Source organism: Odontesthes bonariensis, chromosome 9 (assembly GCF_027942865.1).
Source record: "Odontesthes bonariensis isolate fOdoBon6 chromosome 9, fOdoBon6.hap1, whole genome shotgun sequence".
NCBI classification, from domain to species: Eukaryota; Metazoa; Chordata; class Actinopteri; order Atheriniformes; family Atherinopsidae; genus Odontesthes; species Odontesthes bonariensis.
In genome coordinates this window covers 33712942-33731678 of record NC_134514.1, presented here as the reverse complement: position 1 = coordinate 33731678, position 18737 = coordinate 33712942, and the positions used below count along the sequence as shown (strand labels likewise).

The 18737-nt window shown below is 41.7% G+C and overlaps 1 protein-coding gene across 3 annotated transcripts in view; it reads left to right on the top strand.

Moving 5' to 3' along the window:
- ecel1 (endothelin converting enzyme-like 1) overlaps positions 1-18737 on the top strand; it is a 77019-nt gene that overhangs the window by 15297 nt on the left and 42985 nt on the right. For all 3 annotated transcript variants that reach the window (XM_075474084.1, XM_075474085.1, XM_075474083.1), the window contains exon 6: positions 1267-1391. In XM_075474084.1, the coding sequence (XP_075330199.1) occupies positions 1267-1391 (125 nt within the window). The remainder of the gene's footprint in view (positions 1-1266; positions 1392-18737) is intronic.

Genomic DNA, 18737 nt, shown 5'->3' with positions numbered 1-18737 from the left:
ATGTGTTTCTGAACAGGATTACCAACCATGCCTTTAAAGTGATTGGAGCTGACAATCACTTCTCAGTGTTTCTACTTTGGAGTTCAAGTTGTTGCAACTAGTAATTTGTTGGATCAATGTACAAACAAACTACCATTAAAAATATTCATATTTATTGAGGGCCTTTAGATTTGTAAGAACAATGGTAGCATTAAAATATTTTTAATTTTCTTAAATAATAGCCAGAAAGCAGCCAAGAAGAAAAAGTAATATATAGAAAATTTTCTGAAGTGTTGTTGCCTTAGTGTTGCTGGAAGGATTTCTGTTATTATTAACCATGCCAATGGTGAGCTGTATCGGCCTCAAACTTCTTTTTCCTTTTCCTGTCTGACGTTTACTAAAGAAGAAGAAAAAACACAGAAATGTGTACTATGAACAGGTTTTGAGTTGATAGAGCTGAAGTGGATTGTCTTGTTTTACTAAAGGCTCAGAGTTGCAGTGCTGAGACAACAGCAAACACATTACATTTCAGCCAGTCAAATTTGCCTAATCTACTATGATTATTTCAGTGGAAATGTAACAGACCAGCTGAAATAATCTTTTCGTACCTTACAAAATAAGCTCCAGATGCTGTTGGTCAAAATGCAGCTTTACAAAGGCTTGAAGGAGGCTGAAAAGGCAAGTTAGTGTACAATCTGACATAGAGCTGATGTTGGAGACCAGTCTTTATATCAGAGCGAGATTGTAGATGATATACATCTGAAGGCTGTCCACTGCGCATCAATAACTAATACAGTAATCAAGCAGACCAATGGAAGGGGAGGCAGAGAGAGACAGAGAGAAAGAGCCAGTGTTGGAAGACCTGGGAATGGAGGCTGCGACAGTTGCAACTTTCCAGTTCTAAAGTACAAAAAATTCCGCATGGGGAGGCTGAATGATTTTCCTCTGACCTTTTTCTGTAACATATTACAGACCCAGGTCAAATTCAGACCCACTCAGTGGAGCGTACCACAGATACGGCAAATCTGAAGGGCTTCTCAGGGATTCTCAACCCCAAACATCAAAGTGTCAAGGTTGTTGTCTTTCAGAGGGTTTAAGTTGAGGTTTACTTCCCCCAAATATTTTGTGTGATAATATGAAAATATGTTTAGCAGTTAAATCAGCATATCAATAATTTCAAATATTTAATTCAACATATTAGTGAATAAGTACAGAGAGTTGTTTTTTCTTCTTTTATTGCTCATAGTGTGTACACTGAATGACTAAGCCACTGTCATTCCTCCACAGCTTCACTGGAAACGCTTGCTGGACAGAATTTTCCACGACAACTTCTCAGAAGATGAAGAGATTGTGGTGCTCGCAACTGATTACATACAGAAAGTCTCTGACATCATCAAGACCACTTCAAAGAGGTAAAGAAATAGAGAAAGGTTGCTGGTGTGGAGTGAGTGTTGGGGAGAGGAAGATGAGGGCAAGGAAGTGTATGGAAAATCGATTCAATTAGATGCATGCATTTTTGAAGCTGTACTTTTTGAGAGTGAGTAAGCGCTTTAGTTTGAGCTTGTTTTGTGTGTGTTTGTGCGTGTACCTGTGGTTTAGGGTTGCACAATAGTTTGGGCCACAGTGCAGTGTCACAAGGTGAATAGATTGGTTCTTGAGTTCTGCTGTGCATGAATTTGTGTATGCATTTGTGTGTGTGTTTGAGTTGAGTCACTGTTGGGTGAACTCCAGTTCTACTGCAGGTGATTATTATTGATCTACACACACACCGTTCTACCTCCTGCAGACTCAGAAACATGCACATGGACAGACAGACAGACAGACAGACAGACACACACACACACACACAAATACACTCTTTCTTTCTCCTTCTTCTTCTTGACAGACTTCAGGGGAGGCCTTAGAGGGTTGCTGTACATCAGGATGTGTGTTACACTCACTGACAGCTCGCCAATAGTCACTCTGCTCTACACAAATACACAACAGCTCTCAGCTCCCAAGCATGGCTGACTGGCTGGGTGACTGGCGGGTCGAGTTCTTGCTTTGATTTATGTCTGACACAGGATACATGTCTGGCTAGCAAAACCTATTCAGAAGTTTTGGTAATTTCATGAATCACCAGATCATGGTGTTACTGTTTCATTCAGTGTTGGTGATTTTATCAGCGTATCTTACTGTTTCAGATGTATCATCTCACAGCATTGTGTCCTGAAACCACCAACTGATTTTGTGCAAATTTGGGGCTTGGTATAATATCGATCATTCATACATAAGATAAGTAATCAATTAACCAGAAACATATCTATGTTAAATTATGGTATGAAATTGCAAATTGACTAAATCTGACACAGGGTGACGTCATATTTGGCTTCTCATACAGTAAATAATTCAGAATATGTTACAAATTACTGATGGCTTCTGTTTTCCAAAGACAGCTGTCACATGAAATAATCTATTAATGCAGTAATAAATTAGTTTAGAGGAGTGAACAGTGGGAGCAGCTCTTTGTTGTACTTTAAAGATTTGATGTGAGTCAGCACAAATTCTGAGGCCAGTTTTACAAGGCTAGACAGTGTATATGACTTGGCTTTAGACTTCAGATATGCTGTAATCACTCAATTTTGTTACGGCTAGTGCCTAGCCGACTGACAAAAGGACCCAAGAGCAGATGCTGCAATAACAGGGATTGAATTAAGACAAGATTTATTAAATAGGAAGTGGTGTGGGGGGCCAGAGGGATGATCTAAGTGCACAGGAGTCTTGAGTCCGCAGTGGGGCGAGCAGGCAGGCAGGTACGGCAGGTAGGTGACGATGGTGGATAATGGCAGCGCTCGCATGGAATGCGAAGTCTCGGAAGCCAGAGCAAGGGAAACGACTGAGAGGATGGCTGGAGACACAAGGAGGCAGGGTCAGCAAAGCAAAGAGATCTTTTCACAAGGAAAACACAGGTAAGAGCTAGATTACCACAGTGTGAAGTGAAACAATCTGGCGAAGTCTAATTGCTCCTGCAAGTCCTTAAGAGGAAGCCTTGATGAGGTAAGATGAAGAACAGGTCTGTGAGCAGGGGCTGACCAGACTCTGCCCCGGACTTCCTGGAACCTGCTCCGCCCCACCTAATGCTCAGAAACCAAAACAAACACCACAGCAAGCATATAACGGACACTTTTGAGGACAGTAAGGTCTACATTCTGGACAGAAAAGACAGATGATTTGACGGAGAAGTCAAAGAGCTATTTACATTATATGGGAACAAACTGAGGAGGTGGCCTCAGACATTATCTACACAACATACTATGCAGTCTGGACTCTCCTTCCCAGACAGTTTGACAATCATTCACTCATTTGATCTTGTGAGCAGAACGTGTTGGTCAGGAAGGTAAACAGCTCGCTGGTGATATTGATTTGAGCAATGACTCACACAATGGGTGAGTGGGTCAGTGACATATGTGTGACATCAACAGCTCTCAAAGTATGAGCCTCTGAGATGAAAGATGAAAAGTTCAGTGGCATTTTATTCAAGCCCTCAAGATCATTATCTTCTGAAATGTTAGTTGAGTAATATGTCTAATTTGTGCAAATAACAGTGTGCTGAACCTTCAGTCTGGACAGTTTCCATACAGGTGAAAATCAGCTTTAGTCCTAGTATGGATTGAGCCCTGACAAACTAGAGCCTCCACTCCTACAACTTCAATCAATCTGTTTCTGGTCTAATCCAAAACTAGCCTCATTAACTGTCTGGGGTTATTTTCAATGTCTACAGAAGCATTGACCACAGGTCTGGAGACCTTTGGTGGTATCCAATCTGACACAATAAAAATAGTATTTTTGCCAAATGGTTGAGAGACAGCATATGTCCAAAAAAAGTGTGTTTTTGTATAGTGGTTTGACACCACCTATAATTTTACCTGATTCTTAAAAACTAAGATACATGTCGGGCAGGCGCCCGAGGTACAAGAAGCTATAGGCTTTAGCTGGCCCCTGTTCGAGTCCCGCATCGTACAGCCCTTTGCTTCCCCCTGCTTCCTGTCTCTCTACACTGTCCTATCTAATAAAGGCATAAAAATCCCCCCCCAAAAAATGTGATTTAGTGTCAGAAGCAAAGCCAGGAGCCAATAGCGATGAGGGAACTGCATGTGTGAACAAGCAAGCATTAGTTCCAATATAACCACTTTCTATACCCAAACATTAGTAGTGACCCGTTATACAATTGAAAGGGAATAATAAGAAATAAAGCTGCATATTTTGCCATTGAACATATCATAATTGGTTAAGTCAAAATGCGTTTTCCATATCAAATGTAATTCAAATTCAATTCAATTCAAAAATACTTTATTTATCCCAGAGGGAAATTAAATGTTGATGTAACTCAATTAAATCAAGGAGTTATTATAGATGCTGATGGCTGTGGGCAGGAAAGATTTCCTGTAGCGGTCCGTTTTGCATCCAAACTGAAGAAGCCTTTGACTGAAGAGACTCTGTTTTCCGATAACAGTCTCATGGAGAGGATCTTCAGGATTGTCCATAATTCTCTTGATTTTATGCAAAATCCTTCTTTGCATTATTGTCTCCAGAGGTTCCACAGTCGTCCCCAGAACAGAACCAGCCTTCCTTATCAGGTTGTTGAGTCTTTTTAGGTCCCTGGTTCTGATGCTGCTGCCCCAACAGATGACGCAAGAGGAAATGACGCTCTCAACAACAGACTTGTAGAAGATCTGCAACATCTTGCTGCAAACCTTGAAGGACCTTAGCTTCCTCAAGAAGTACAGTCTGCTCTGTCCTTTCTTGTAGATGGCTTCACTGTTGTGTCTCCAGTCCAGTCTGTTGTCCAGATGAACACCAAGGTATTTATATTCCTCAACCACCTCCACTTCTTCTCCCATGATGGAAACAGGGTTTGATCTGACCCTGTTTCTCCTGAAATCTACAATCATCTCCTTTGTTTTGTTAACATTCAAGATGAGATGATTGTTCCCACACCATGCCACAAAGCGGTCCACCAGCTCTCTGTACTCAGCTTCTTGTCCATCTCTGATACACCCGACAACTGCAGAGTCATCTGAATATTTCTGTAGATGACAAGTCTGACTTGTACTGGAAGTCTGAAGTGTACAGAGTGAAAAGGACTGGTGAGAGTACAGTCCCCTGTGGTGTTCCTGTGCTGCTGATCACCTGGTTAGACACACAATTCTTCAGTCTGACAAACTGTGGTCTGTTTGTCAGGTAGTCATTAATCCAGGTGATTGTTGAGGCCTCCACCTGAGTCTTCTGGAGTTTCAGACGAAGCAGATCAGACTGAATTGTGTTAAATGCACTGGAGAAATCAAAGAACATGATCCTCACAGTGCTGCCTGCTTTGTCCAGATGACAGTGGGTTTGTTGAAGCAGGTGTATGATAGCGTCTTCAACTCCAACTCCATGGCGAAAAGCAAACTGCTGGGGGTCCTGATATGTGCTGGTTTGCTTACACAGGTGGGTCAACAGGAGTCTCTCCAGGACCTTCATGATGTGGGATGTCAGGGCAACAGGTCTGTAGTCATTGATGACTGAAGGATGAGTTTTCTTTGGTACTGGAACCAGACAGGATGTCTTCCACAACAGTGGTACCTTCTCTTGGGTCAAGCTAAGGTTGAAAAGGTGTTGCAGAATCCCACAGAGCTGCTCTGCACAGGCCTTCAGGACTCGGGGGCTGACACCATCTGGACCTGCAGCCTTGTTCCGGTTCAGTCTCTCCAACTGCCTCTTCACCTGACTTCTAGAAACATAAAAGTGGGAGGGGGAGGCAAAGGGGACAGCAGCATCTCCTGATTTGGTTGAAGACAAACTAGTGGAAGCAGAAGAATCCATGACTGAGGTGGAGGTGGAGATGTTACAGGAAAGCTGTGGGTCAGAGGAGGGTGGGATGTCTCTTTGGCTGGGAACAGGAGGGGAAGATGGTGAGCTTGTTCCTGAACTGAACCTGTTGAAGAATGTGTTCAGCTCATTTGCTCTGTCCAGACTTCCATCCATCCGATACCCCTCTGCTTGAGGCCTGTGATCTTCTTCATTCCTGACCACACATCTCTGATATTGTTCCTCTGCAGTTTACTCTCAAGCTTCTTTCTATACACCTCCTTGCTCTCTCTGATCTTGACTGAGCTGCTTCTGTATACTCCTCAGTAACTCCCTGTCTCGCTCCCTAAAGGCTTTTTTTCTTGTTCAATAGTTCCTTTAGCTCACTGGTGATCCAGGGTTTGTTATTAGGGAAGCATCTCACTGTTCTGGTGGGGATGGTGTTGTCCACACAGAAGTTTATATAGTCAGTCACACACTCAGTCTTTAATGTCCTCTCCATGTGGCTTACAAAGAGAAATCCAATCGGTTGCATCAAAACAACCCTGTAAGGCTTCTTCAGCTTCCTGTGACCACTTTCTAACAGTCCTTTTTGTGACAGGTAGTCTCTGGACAAGGGGTTTATATGCTGAACAGAGAAAAACAAGGTTGTGATCTGATTTACCCAGTGGAGGTCTTGATTTGGAAATGTATGAATCCTTGACATCTGTGTAAAACAAATCCAATGTCTTGTTTTCTCTGGTAGAGCAGCTGACAAACTGTTGAAAAGTTGGCAGTGTAGCAGAGAGTGAGGCATGATTAAAATCACCAGATATTGCCAGAATTGGGGTGTTGTGTCTGTTTCTTAGCAACAACGGAACTGATGACATCACATGCAGTGTCGGCAACAGCTGAGGGTGGAATGTAAACAGCCACCAAAACAACACTGGTGAACTCTCTTGGCAAATAATATGGACGAAAACTTACTGCCAATAGTTCAATGTCAGGACTGCAGAGACGACTCTTCACAGTAACATGTCCTGGGTGACACCATCTGTTGTTGACAAGCACTGCCAATCCACCCCCTTTCCTGTTCCTGCTACTCTTTAAATCTCGATCTGCTCGTACAGTCAGGAAGCCCGGCAGAGAGACGCTGCAGTCGGGGATATGATCCTGCAGCCATGTGTCAGTAAAACACATAATGCTACTGTTATATACTGGAAACTATTGGGGACGGAACTGTAGTTAAATGGGGGTTGCCCCGCCGGGGGCTTTTTAGTGTAGAACACCCCAGTTTGTTTGATGTTGTTTTGCCGTCTGAATTCTCAAGTAAAGAATGACTAAACTGTTTCCCTGCCTCCGTGTGGATTGAATGGATTTATACAGACACACTCGGTTATAACAGCTACATTCCCGATATTCTTGCTGAGTCCTTGTCAAGGCTAGAAGTTCATCCAACTTGTTAGCTAACGATCTTACATTGCCCATGATGATGGATGGCAGAGATGGTTTGAACTTCTTCTTTCTCTCTCTCCTCTTTGCTCCTGCTCTGCTCTCCTTTTCAATTCCAGTGGGATTTCTGGATTCAGTTGTTGAATTATTTCTGCTTTTCCAATGTTAATCAGCTGCTCCCTGTTGTAAACCACCTTGATGCTATGGTTATGCATCATAACAAAAGAGCAAAATATACAAAAGTATTGGGAAAAATCAATCCAGCTGCACAGCATCCAATGCAGAAAGGAACAGTTGTCCAAAAAATGCAATTTCTTCCAAGAAAAAACAGGAATGAAATTTAGAAAAAAGAAAAAATTTAGAAAAAAGAAAAAATCTCAATGTGAGGTACAGAGCTACTCCAACGTGCTGCCACCCTCAGCTTGTAAGGTTATAATTACATGATTTTAATCATAGGTTGTGATTACTGGGCAATACATGCCCAGTAATATTGTTGTAATATTTTAAATACTTGAACGCAGTTTTTCTAGAGAAGATAATTGCTTTGGATATGGGAGTATCGTCCATTGACTGTTTTGGGCTTTCACATGCGCGCGCATACCAACAACCAGTAAGTGACATGCTGTTTATAAAGTTGTTTTGTAACGTCCCCATGCCAGTAATGTAAGAACCATGCATATGGTTTTGATGGTAAGGCTTGTGACTTTATTGTCGGATGGTTTATAAAGTGGTGTGACGTTTCTGCAGTGTGCAAGTTGTTGTTTTACGTGGAAGGTTTAGAATTTGCCCCTTGGCCACCATGTATTTGGCTAGCATGACAGGCTGCGCAAACAGCGCAATCGCCGCACAGGGAGCGGCGATTTGCACCAGTCTGTGTCCTACTGTCAGTATTAGACAACCTCTAGCAATGGGATTGCGCTTCAAATGCCCCGGAGTTCCCCTTTAAGAGCTATACCAGCAGGAGCTTAGTCTTCAGGTGGGACACCCAAGTTGGACAGGTTTAAAGGTAGAGGCCTGACAAAGTGCAATCCGCTTCTCCAGGTTGGGGTTGGACACTTAGCTAACAACCTAATTACGTGAAGAAAACACTGTTACTATAAACACAGAAAAGCCTGTGCTGGAGCCTGATGTGTACACATGATGCCCCCTTCACATTTCGGACTGCCCCTTCATATATGCCTGCCTAGAACCGGCCCTGAGTCACCTACCAATCATAAGGTCGACTCCCAGCTTGTCGAGGCCAAATTTTGAAGTGTCCTCAGTGAAGTCCTCAAAATTTTGAAATTTTAAACTGGAGTGGTCTGCCAACATAGAAGCAGTGTACAGGAGGGGCCAGAGCCGTCTCTTCTTCCTGAGATGGTTCAGGTCCTTCAGTGCCTGCAGTGATATGATGTGCATGTTTTATCACACTATCATTGAGAGTGCACTGTTCTATGCTGTTATTTGCTGGGGGAGTTGCACTACAGACAAAAACTGTAGGCGCCTGGACAAACTGGTGAAAAAGGCTGGTTCTGTTGTAGGCAGAAGGCTGGACCCTCCCAGTGCTGTGGTGGAGCAACGGATGAGGAGGAAGTTAGATTCTGTTTTGGAGATCAATAAACATCCTCTCCACAGCATCCTGGCAGGACAGAGGAGCAGCTGCAGTGAGAGACTCATCTCTCTGCGCTGCAGGACTGAGAGGTTCAGGAGGTCCTTTGTTCCCACAGCCATAAGGCTTTTTAACAGTGATTCCTGAGTTCTTCTCAAATTGATTGATTGATTTTTTTATTTTATTTATTTAGTCATTTATTATTATTATTATTATTATTAGTTAGTAGTAGTATTTTTATTAGAATTGTTTATTATTGTATTATTATTGTTGTTGTATAAAAATCATTTTTTTGAGCTACTTGACTAATTTGAATTAAAGTATTTTTCTATTCTATTCTATTCTATGATACTGCATCTCTAGCCACCATCCATAATATTAAAGTGGAAGAGGATGGATCTTACTTTGGGTCGAGGTTGCCCTGAATGGGTCCCTTTTTGCTGGACAGACTGATTACCGCAGGTAATCCAAGCGTCCGAGAGGTCTCATCTCGGGCCCGCTGCATGGGACTTTGGGTCGGTGGTCAGTTGTTAGTTGGTAGATTGTTGGTTTGTTGCTATGGGCTTTCAGCGTGTCTGGCAAGTTGTTGATTCTCTCTCCCTGGGCTTCAGCTGATGTCACAAGACATCACGTGAAAAAGGAAAAACAGGTGTGTTCACCTGAGTGTTTTGAATTTGGAGTTGGTCTGGTCCGTAAAATAAGCCAACTCTTTTGAAGTGAATTTAAATTCAATTCACAAAAATAGTTCAAACAAAAAAGTTTAACAAAACTCGCGCTGGCTCGTTGAAAGGCTGTCTGATTTCAGTCAATGAGATGACAGGAAATTTTAAGACCTTTCTTCAAAGTTTAATACTAGTGTTAGAACTTGCAATGAAAAAATAATCTATTTCTCCATTCTCTTGTCTTAAAACATGTATTTGTTCAGAGGAGTCTGAGAGATACATTAGTAATGTGCAGAACAAGGCTAGGAACAATTATTACAGTGCAAAACAAAAAATAGACGATTATTAATTATGTAGACAGTTATGTTTGTAAATATCCAGTGTTAAATGTACAAAATAAACAAGACACTTTAAATCCTTTAGATAAACTGAAATAGTATTAATTACTGATTTCTTAATGTTGAAAATATTGAAATACTTTTCCAATCCAGATGAGTGTCTTTAAGTTTAAATAAATATGCATACAGAACAGAACTAAAACACACGTCATCTTATCTCATGTTAACACAACGGAACGCACATAATACAACATGGAAAATTGATTAATGAATGAGTGGAAGTTACCTTTCAAATGTCTTATTAACCCCTTATTTTAGTCTTGAATACAAACTTTTCTGATTTGCTAATTGCACATCGTACAATCTGGTAAGTTGTGTCAAAATGATACTCTGGATCTTTATAAAAGCCTTAAATGGCCCATACAAAGGCCGTAAGTACATTTAACAGTTCCAGTAATCCAGATGAAAATTAAACCTGAAGAGAATGGCCTCTTTGTTTTTCATTTTTGGTCCTCTTGGCTGGAGAGAAAGATGGTCTGCTTTTTGTCACCTTGATCTCCCAATTAGAGGAGGAAGTCGTGTCAAGGAATCTGTAATTTACAAGACATTTGTCCGGTCTTAAACCCCCACTCCTCTTCACATTACAGCTGGTTTCTTGCATATTCAAGCTGATAGCATACAAAGGTTTTGTTTATTCCACACTGAATTAGCTACACCAGGTTTCTCCGTCTTCCTCTCACAGTCCAAAAACATACATCAGATTAATTGGTGATTCTAAACTAAAGACTGAGTTTCAGTGTGCGTGGTTGTTTGACAATTTTTTTTCCTGTGTTGGCCCTGTGATGGACTGACAACCTATCTGGGGTGTACCCCGCATTTCAACTTGGTGGCAGCTGGGATAGGCGGGGTGCCTGCAACCCAGAACTTGGATTAAGCAGGTATAGAAAATGGATGAAAGTATGCAATTCCAGTTCCATTTGAACTTGTAATGCTGCGATTATGCTTGCCAAATTGGTTGTTGTGAATGAATTTACAATCAGTGCTTTAGATGCACTAGACTCATTGCAGTTTCCTTGCTAAACTGTAGGTGTTGCTATTAAGGAGATGGCGCCACAACACTGCAGAAGTGGTACAGGAAGTGTATACTCAGCAACATAGTTTCAACTTTTCTGTTTGACTTTTAAGCAATTTTTTCAAATTTATTTTTTATTTTTTTAAATGTCTTTTTAAATATTTAACGATTGTACTTTCTTGGGTTTTCATGGATACTTTTCCCTGCAGCTCTTCTTGTTTTTCAAAGCACCACTGACACAGCTACACTTTACAAAAATCAGGATATGCACGACCCGCCAAAACAATACTAACAGGCCTGGGGTCCATTTCACAAAGCAGGTTCAACCAACTCTGAGTCTATTCCTGATCTCTGAGTTGATCTACTCTGACATAGAAAACCCTGAGTTTTCGGTTCCACAAACGCTGATTTGAGTGAGTTTAATCAACTCTGAGTAGGTTCACCTTGAGTTTAGCGCGTGCACCACAACTTTAAAAAGCCAGCATCAATGGAGCCCCAATTCGACGAGTCACCTTGGCAACGGGGAAGAGGAGGGGCTACGTTTTTCACCAACCTCGAATTGGAAATCTTAATGCGCTCATACGGCGAGTTTCAATACGTTTTTAGAAATAAGTGCAACACCGTTGCAGCAGCAAAAGTGTAAGTTTAAATGTAGTCCTTTGCAATCACAATAATATTACAGGGAAACTGCTTGAATGGTAGACCATTCATTTATTTCATTTAGGTGCAATCTCACGGGGGAGAAGCGCACTTGGCAGTTTAAGATGAAATATAAAAACATTGTTCAAACAGGTGAGACCTCGGCATGGAGGTACCTCATTTTGATCATGTTTTACACTGTAAAGTAAATATTAAGTGGCTATTTGACTGTGCAGTTATTTTATTCCCAACATAATGCTGTTTTCACACACATAAACTATGTCTTCTCATCTATATCATCCATCCATCCATTATCTATACCGCTGAATCCGTCAGTCGGGTCGCGGGGGGGCTGGAGCCTATCCCAGCGGTCAATGGGCAAGAGGCGGGGTACACCCTGGACAGGCCGCCAGTCCATCGCAGGGCCACATAGAGACAAACGAGACAAACAACCACACACACTCACAGTCACTCCTAAGGACAATTTAGAGTCATCATCTATATCATGTTCTGTTAAATAATTAAGCCTATTTAGACTAACACAGACTTCTACTGAGCCAACAGAAAGAAGGCAGATGCCCGTAAAACGGGTGGTGCCCAGCACCGCCACCTCTAACGGGAGGGCAGTGGCTGAGGGAATCCCGGGAGGGAGTCCACCCCCAAGACACGAGTGCCTTTATAAAATATAATAGGCATATGTTTTTTTTAAGCCTATTCATACAAATATTTATTTGTCTTTTATGTCTTTTTTTCTTTTGTCCCAACACATTCTGATGGTGCCGCTCAAAAAGATAATTGTCTGTAAATGCAAAAATTTGTGTGCGGTCTGATAACCATCTCCGACGAATATTTAGTTCTCTGCGCAATAATGCTGCACCTTCATCCACGGGATCGTTGTCAAAAGGACATGTTCGTGAAAAAAGTCGCCTCCTACTGTGCCTAATGGACTTCTAGAAGTAGAAGAACTCGCTCTGCTGACTGAATGAATGAGGAAATCAAATGGCGTGTGTGGCTGAAAGAGGGCAGAGACAGAAAGAAACTCGAGGTTTCTTGAATAAAACCTGGTCCCGACCAGGTTAGGTTCAGAGAGTCTGTTACTACGGTAACTGACCGTGAGGTTAAAGGGGAACTCCGGGGCATTTGAAGCGCATTTCCATTGCTAGAGGTTGTCAAATACTGACGGTAGGACACAGACAGGTGCAAATCGGCGCTCCCTGTGAAGCGATTGCGCTGTTTGCTCAGCCTGTCATGCTAACCAAATACGTGGTGGCTAAGGGGCAAGAGCTAAACCTTCCACGTAAAACAACAACTTGCACACTGCAGAAACGTCACACCACTTTATAAACCATCCGACAATAAAGTCACAAGCCTTACCATCAAAACCATATGCATGGTTCTCACATTACTGGCATGGGGACGTTACAAAACAACTTTATAAACAGCATGTCACTTACCTCTTGTCGGTAGGCGCGCGCATGTGAAAGCCCAAAAGAGTCAGTGGACGATAATCCCATATACAAAACAATTATCTTCTCTAGAAAAACTGCGTTCAAGTATTTAAAACATTACAACAATACATGCCCAGTAATATTTCAGGGTTAACCAACTCAGAGTTTTCACTAAACCTGCTACATGAAACGGACCTCTGGTGTTCCAGCTGTTGTGATGTCAATTTTGTTGTGCATTAGCATTCTCAGGGGCAAGAAAAGAGACCACAAACCAAGCATTAGACTTGAACTCTCCATGACTCAATTTCAAACCTTCTGACCCAGGGTTTTTCTCTGTCTCATTACCCCTTTGCCAAACTCTTTCCCCTCCTGTCCTAGGCTCCCTCAGTATTCCCCATCTGTCTTTCTCTACTCTCATTGCATCTTTCCCAACTTGGTCCGATAACATCTTTCCTGCAGTGCTGTTTCAGTCCCTCAACGCCGCTCTGCTCTCTCATCAGCACCTCATCAATCGCTCCATCAATTTCTGCCTCTGTCACTTCTCTTCAACTGTCTTCAACAATTTCTCATTCTCTATCCTATACCACTAGCCGATCTCCAGCTCTGATAAGGAATGCATGTTATGTCATCAGACATGTGACATGCATGATTATGCTCTGTTTGACAAGCTCAAAAAAAATAAAAAGTCTAAAATGGAATAGATGAGCAATTGAATGTACTAATGGATTCAGAAAAAAAAGTTGTATTTCTGACACTTTTTACAAAATTCTGAAAAAACAACAGAGATGGATTGCTGTAATTAATCTAAACAACTGGAATCCAGGATCAAAAACATGGCTTTGAAACTTTGTCCATTTTGTTAGATTTTTAGTGAAACTCAATATTTGACAAACCTATATCAGCCGTTTTGCATTGTCCATTGAAAATCTATGCAACTGCAATGTTTTGCATTTGATGGAAAAACCATGCATCTGCTTCTACATTGTGGATAAGGATTAGATGTCTGGTAGACAAAACTATGGAGTAACATTAACGGATGCATTTTGAAGTTAAATTTGTACCAAAAGTAATTTTATTTTAAACGTTTGTTCCAAATAGTTTCAGTTTATTGTTATTTTGAGGGATAGTAAAATCCCACTCCAAATCTGCCTGTGTAATATGGGTCATCAGGTGTATAAGGCATACATGTTGTACATTGAAAGGGTTAACAGGAAAAATCTTATTAAAAACCCCAATAAAGAGGCAAAAAATGTGCAGTAAAAACATTTTGCCATTCCAGGACTCCACTCAGATATGTCTTGGACTCAGCGGCGGTTCCTTCATAGGGGCGATTTGTGCGACGCACTACCAAACACGGATGTTTTTTTTTTAATCTAGTTGCTAAGGCAGGACTGATCTACTGTAGGCAAACTGGTTGTATATGTCATTGTCCAATCAGATTAAGGTCGCGCCTGGTGTTGCCACGCCCATTTGGGGCGATTTCTGTCAGGGTCGAATTTCAATTCAATTCAATTCATTTTTATTTATATAGCGCCAAATACAACAAATGTCATCTCAAGGCACTTAGATAGTAAGTCCAATTCAAGCCAATTGGAATTCAATTAATTAATAATAATCATAATTCATAAAATAATCCAATTCGTTCATATAGAGCCAATTCAAAAACAATTTCCTAGCTAAGAAAACCAACAGATTACACTGAAAACTTTTTGTTTTTCGGTCCAATCTCCCGTCCTGAGTGTGCCTGAGGCAACTGTGGAGAGAAACGACTCCCTTTTAACAGGAAGAAACCTCTGGCAGAACCAGACTCAGGAAGGGTGGCCATCCGCCTCGACCAGCTGGGGTTTGAGAAGACAGAAAAGGGGGGGGGCTGTAACACCATTCAAAGGATATCTGTTGGAACAGGGAAACACGAGTTAATGACCACAATAATATCACATATACATAAAGAGTGTAAAGTGAGGAAGGGTGTGACAGATGAGGCCCCCCAGCAGTCTAGGCCTATAGCAGCTTAACTATGGGATGTTTCAGGATTACCTGAGCCATCCCTATTCAAGGTAAACACAAGAAACTTGTGCTAACGAAAAAATAAATAAATAAATAAATAAAGGACCAGACTCAGTAAGTAATTCCCTATACTCCCTATACAGATCTGCTCCTCACACCACAACAACCATCTTTTTACAGCCACAAGCTACCTCAGCCTCTCACCAACTGCACACCAGTCACAGCGGGGTGGGGATGCAAACCCTGGTTCGGGTAGGGGGAGAAATAAAAGAGGTAAGATAAGCGGGAATGGGATTCAAACCCTGGTTCGGGTAGGGGGTAATGAAAGTATAGAAGGTGCCAGAGGTGGAGGCAGGACAAGACACACTAGCAGGTACAGCAGACAAATTCACCTAAACAGTCCTATATTCACTAAAAATACCAGCAAAAACAAAGCCATACAACTCACTCTCACCAACTGCACACCAGTCACAGCGGGGTGGGGATGCAAACCCTGGTTCGGGTAGGGGGAGAAATAAAAGAGGTAAGATAAGCGGGAATGGGATTCAAACCCTGGTTCGGGTAGGGGGTAATGAAAGTATAGAGGGTGCCAGAGGTGGAGGCAGAACAAGACACACTAGCAGACACACTATCAGATTCAACAGACCTAACTATAAGCTTTATCAAAAAGGAAAGTTTTAAGCCTGGTCTTAAAAGTGGAAAGGGTGTCTGCTTCCCGGACATTTACTGGCAGCTTATTCCACAATAGAGGGGCCTGATAACTGAAGGCTCTGCCTCCCATTCTACTTTTAGAAACTCTGGGAACCTCAAGTAAACCTGCAGTTTGGGAACGAAGTGCTCTGTTAGGAAAATATCTTACAATGAGATCTTTAAGATATGATGGAGCTCGGTCATTAAGAGCTTTATATGTAAGGAGAAGAATCTTAAATTGTATTCTGAATTTAACAGGGAGCCAATGAAGAGAAGCTAAAACTGGAGAAATATGATCTCTCCTGTTAGTTCTCATCAAAACTCTGGCTGCAGCATTTTGGATCAACTGAAGGCTTTTCAGAGAATATGTGGGACAGCCCAATAATAAAGAATTACAGTAGTCCAATCTTGAAGTAACAAATGCATGGACTAGTTTTTCTGCATCACTCTGAGACAAGATGTTCCTGATTTTAACAATATTACGAAGATGAAAGAAGGCAGTCCTAGAAACCTGTTTTATATGCGAGTCAAATGATAAATTCTGGTCAAAAATAACTCCAAGGTTCCTCACTGTAGAACTAGAAGCCAAGGAAATACCATCTAGAGTAACTATATAGCTAGACAATTTCTCCCTGAAACGCTCAGGTCCAAAGATAACGACTTCAGTTTTGTCTGAATTTAGAAGCAGACAGTTCTGAGTCATCCAGGTCTTTATGTCTTTAAGACATGCTTGTAGTCTGACCAACCTATTGGGTTCATCTGGTTTTATAGATAAGTACAGCTGAGTATCATCAGCATAGCAATGGAAATTTATGCCATGCTGTCTAATAATGTTACCTGATGGAAGCATGTATAAAGTGAAAAGAATCGGTCCAAGCACAGAACCCTGAGGAACTCCATGACTTACTCTGGTGTATGAGGAAGATTCTTCATTTACAAGAACAAACTGAAATCTATTAGATAAATATGACTTAAACCAGCCTAATGCAGTTCCTTTAATCCCAATAACATATTCAAGTCTGTGTAATAAGATACTGTGATCGACCGTATCAAATGCAGCACTGAGATCCAACAGGACAAGCACAGACACAAGTCCGCTATCAGAGGCTAAGAGGACATCATTGGTAACTTTCAGCAGTGCAGTTTCTGTGCTATGATGCACTCTGAATCCTGACTGAAACTCTTCAAACAGATTATTTCTGTGTAAGTGATCACAAAGCTGAGCTGCAAATATTTTTTCAAGAACTTTAGACATAAAAGGGAGATTGGATATAGGTCTATAATGAGCCAACACTTCTGAATCAAGAGTAGTTTTTTTAAGTAAAGGTTAAAAGGCAGACCAAATAACCCCTCGACTCTGCGTTGTGTTTATTTAAGGAAGACAAGGAGTTTCTGGACGATTGGACATTTTATTTCCTGCGTCGGAACATAACAGGTTTGCATCAGTGCAATCGGTTCAGCTTTGCACAGCACACTCTGATGCAGCTTTCACAGACTGGAAATTGCACTACCTAAAAAAAATGTCAGGAGCTGCCACTGCTTGGACTACGTTTCCATTTCAGTTTAAACACTCAAAAAACTCCAGGACACAGATGATTCACTTCTATGAAGTTTACTGGGGATCTTGTAAAACTGCAACACAGTACAATAAGATATTTATATCATTAAAGAAGCTAAATACACAGCATCAAGGTAAATAGCACCGCTTAGCTAACGTAGCTTATGACGATACACAATCGAGCTAGTAAAAACAAGCAGCAGTAAACAAAGTTAACTTAGCCTAGCATGAAATTAATTAGAGTCTTAACCATCACAATATTGTTAGAAACTCAAAAATAAGTGACAACTTAATGTTAAACGATGACAAATACTTAGACATTGCTTTAGCAAAGAGGAAGAAAGAAAAGCTATCAACTCAGAAGCTGCCAGCTTCTGTCGTGTTTTATTTGACATTTTGTACTGGATGTTCGTTGATATTACTCCGCCACCGCTAAGAAAATAGTGCGAGCATGAACGAGCTGCCAAATAAAACACGACAGAAGCAACTTTTTGCAACGAAATTTGATATGGATTACCAGTGCACACCAGTAACCACTCCGGTGAGTTGATTATTTTGAAAACGGACGTTTATTGTGCTTTTACGGACCTTTTTGGACATGCGCATGACTTGCCATTCTGAAGCAGGTTGAGAAGAATCAAAATTAGGCAAATACCGGAGACAGCAGTAAACATCAAAAAAGCGGTGAGGGGGGTTCTAAAACATTGCAGACGACTCAAAAAAGAGGCTTAATGTTGAAAATACCGCAGTTCCCCTTTAATCCATGGGGCCGTTTTCTCCCGCATTCGGAAATACAGGACCTCGGGACCATCTCCCTCAGTTCCTATAACCATTTTAGCTCCTTCTCTGAGGCTGGGTCTTTTCAGGGTTCTATAGGAACACATCTGACGGTGTTTGGTGGTCGGTAGCTACGCCCCATGTCATGCTGTCACGGCTGAAATGTTTACTCATACGACACAGACACAACCTGCGCGTGTTTGACAAGTTAAACTTACACGTCGTCTCCTTTGTCTGCGGCGCTCTGCTCTCCTTTCTTCCTTCATGAAACCAAGAAGTATCACTAAAGCCTCATTCCCACTATGCAGTCCGGTACGGGTCGGGTCGCTTTGGGGTCAGCTTGCGTTCCCACTGTACAAAGGGAATCCTCAGTGGTGGGCGGAGTGTGTGCCGAAGCGTAAATAGCAAATAACAACAAATAACAAATAACATCCATAATTTCGAACCACCTCCAAGCTTCTTCAGCTTAATGCGACACTGGCTCATGGTCCGGTTTAAACCACTCTCTGCCATTTTTGCGGCAATCAGCTGGAAAACTTTTTCGTTTCGCACAGCGCCATCAAGCTCCCGCTGCACAGCCTCCTCAACAACAACAGAAAGCAGAGCCTGGAACCGATCCTGTGTGCTAGGTACCCCAAGCAGAAGGGTTACGAAAATGGTAACGGTACGGTACGGTACGCTTTTGTGGTAATGGAAACACTGAAATAAGCGAACCGTTC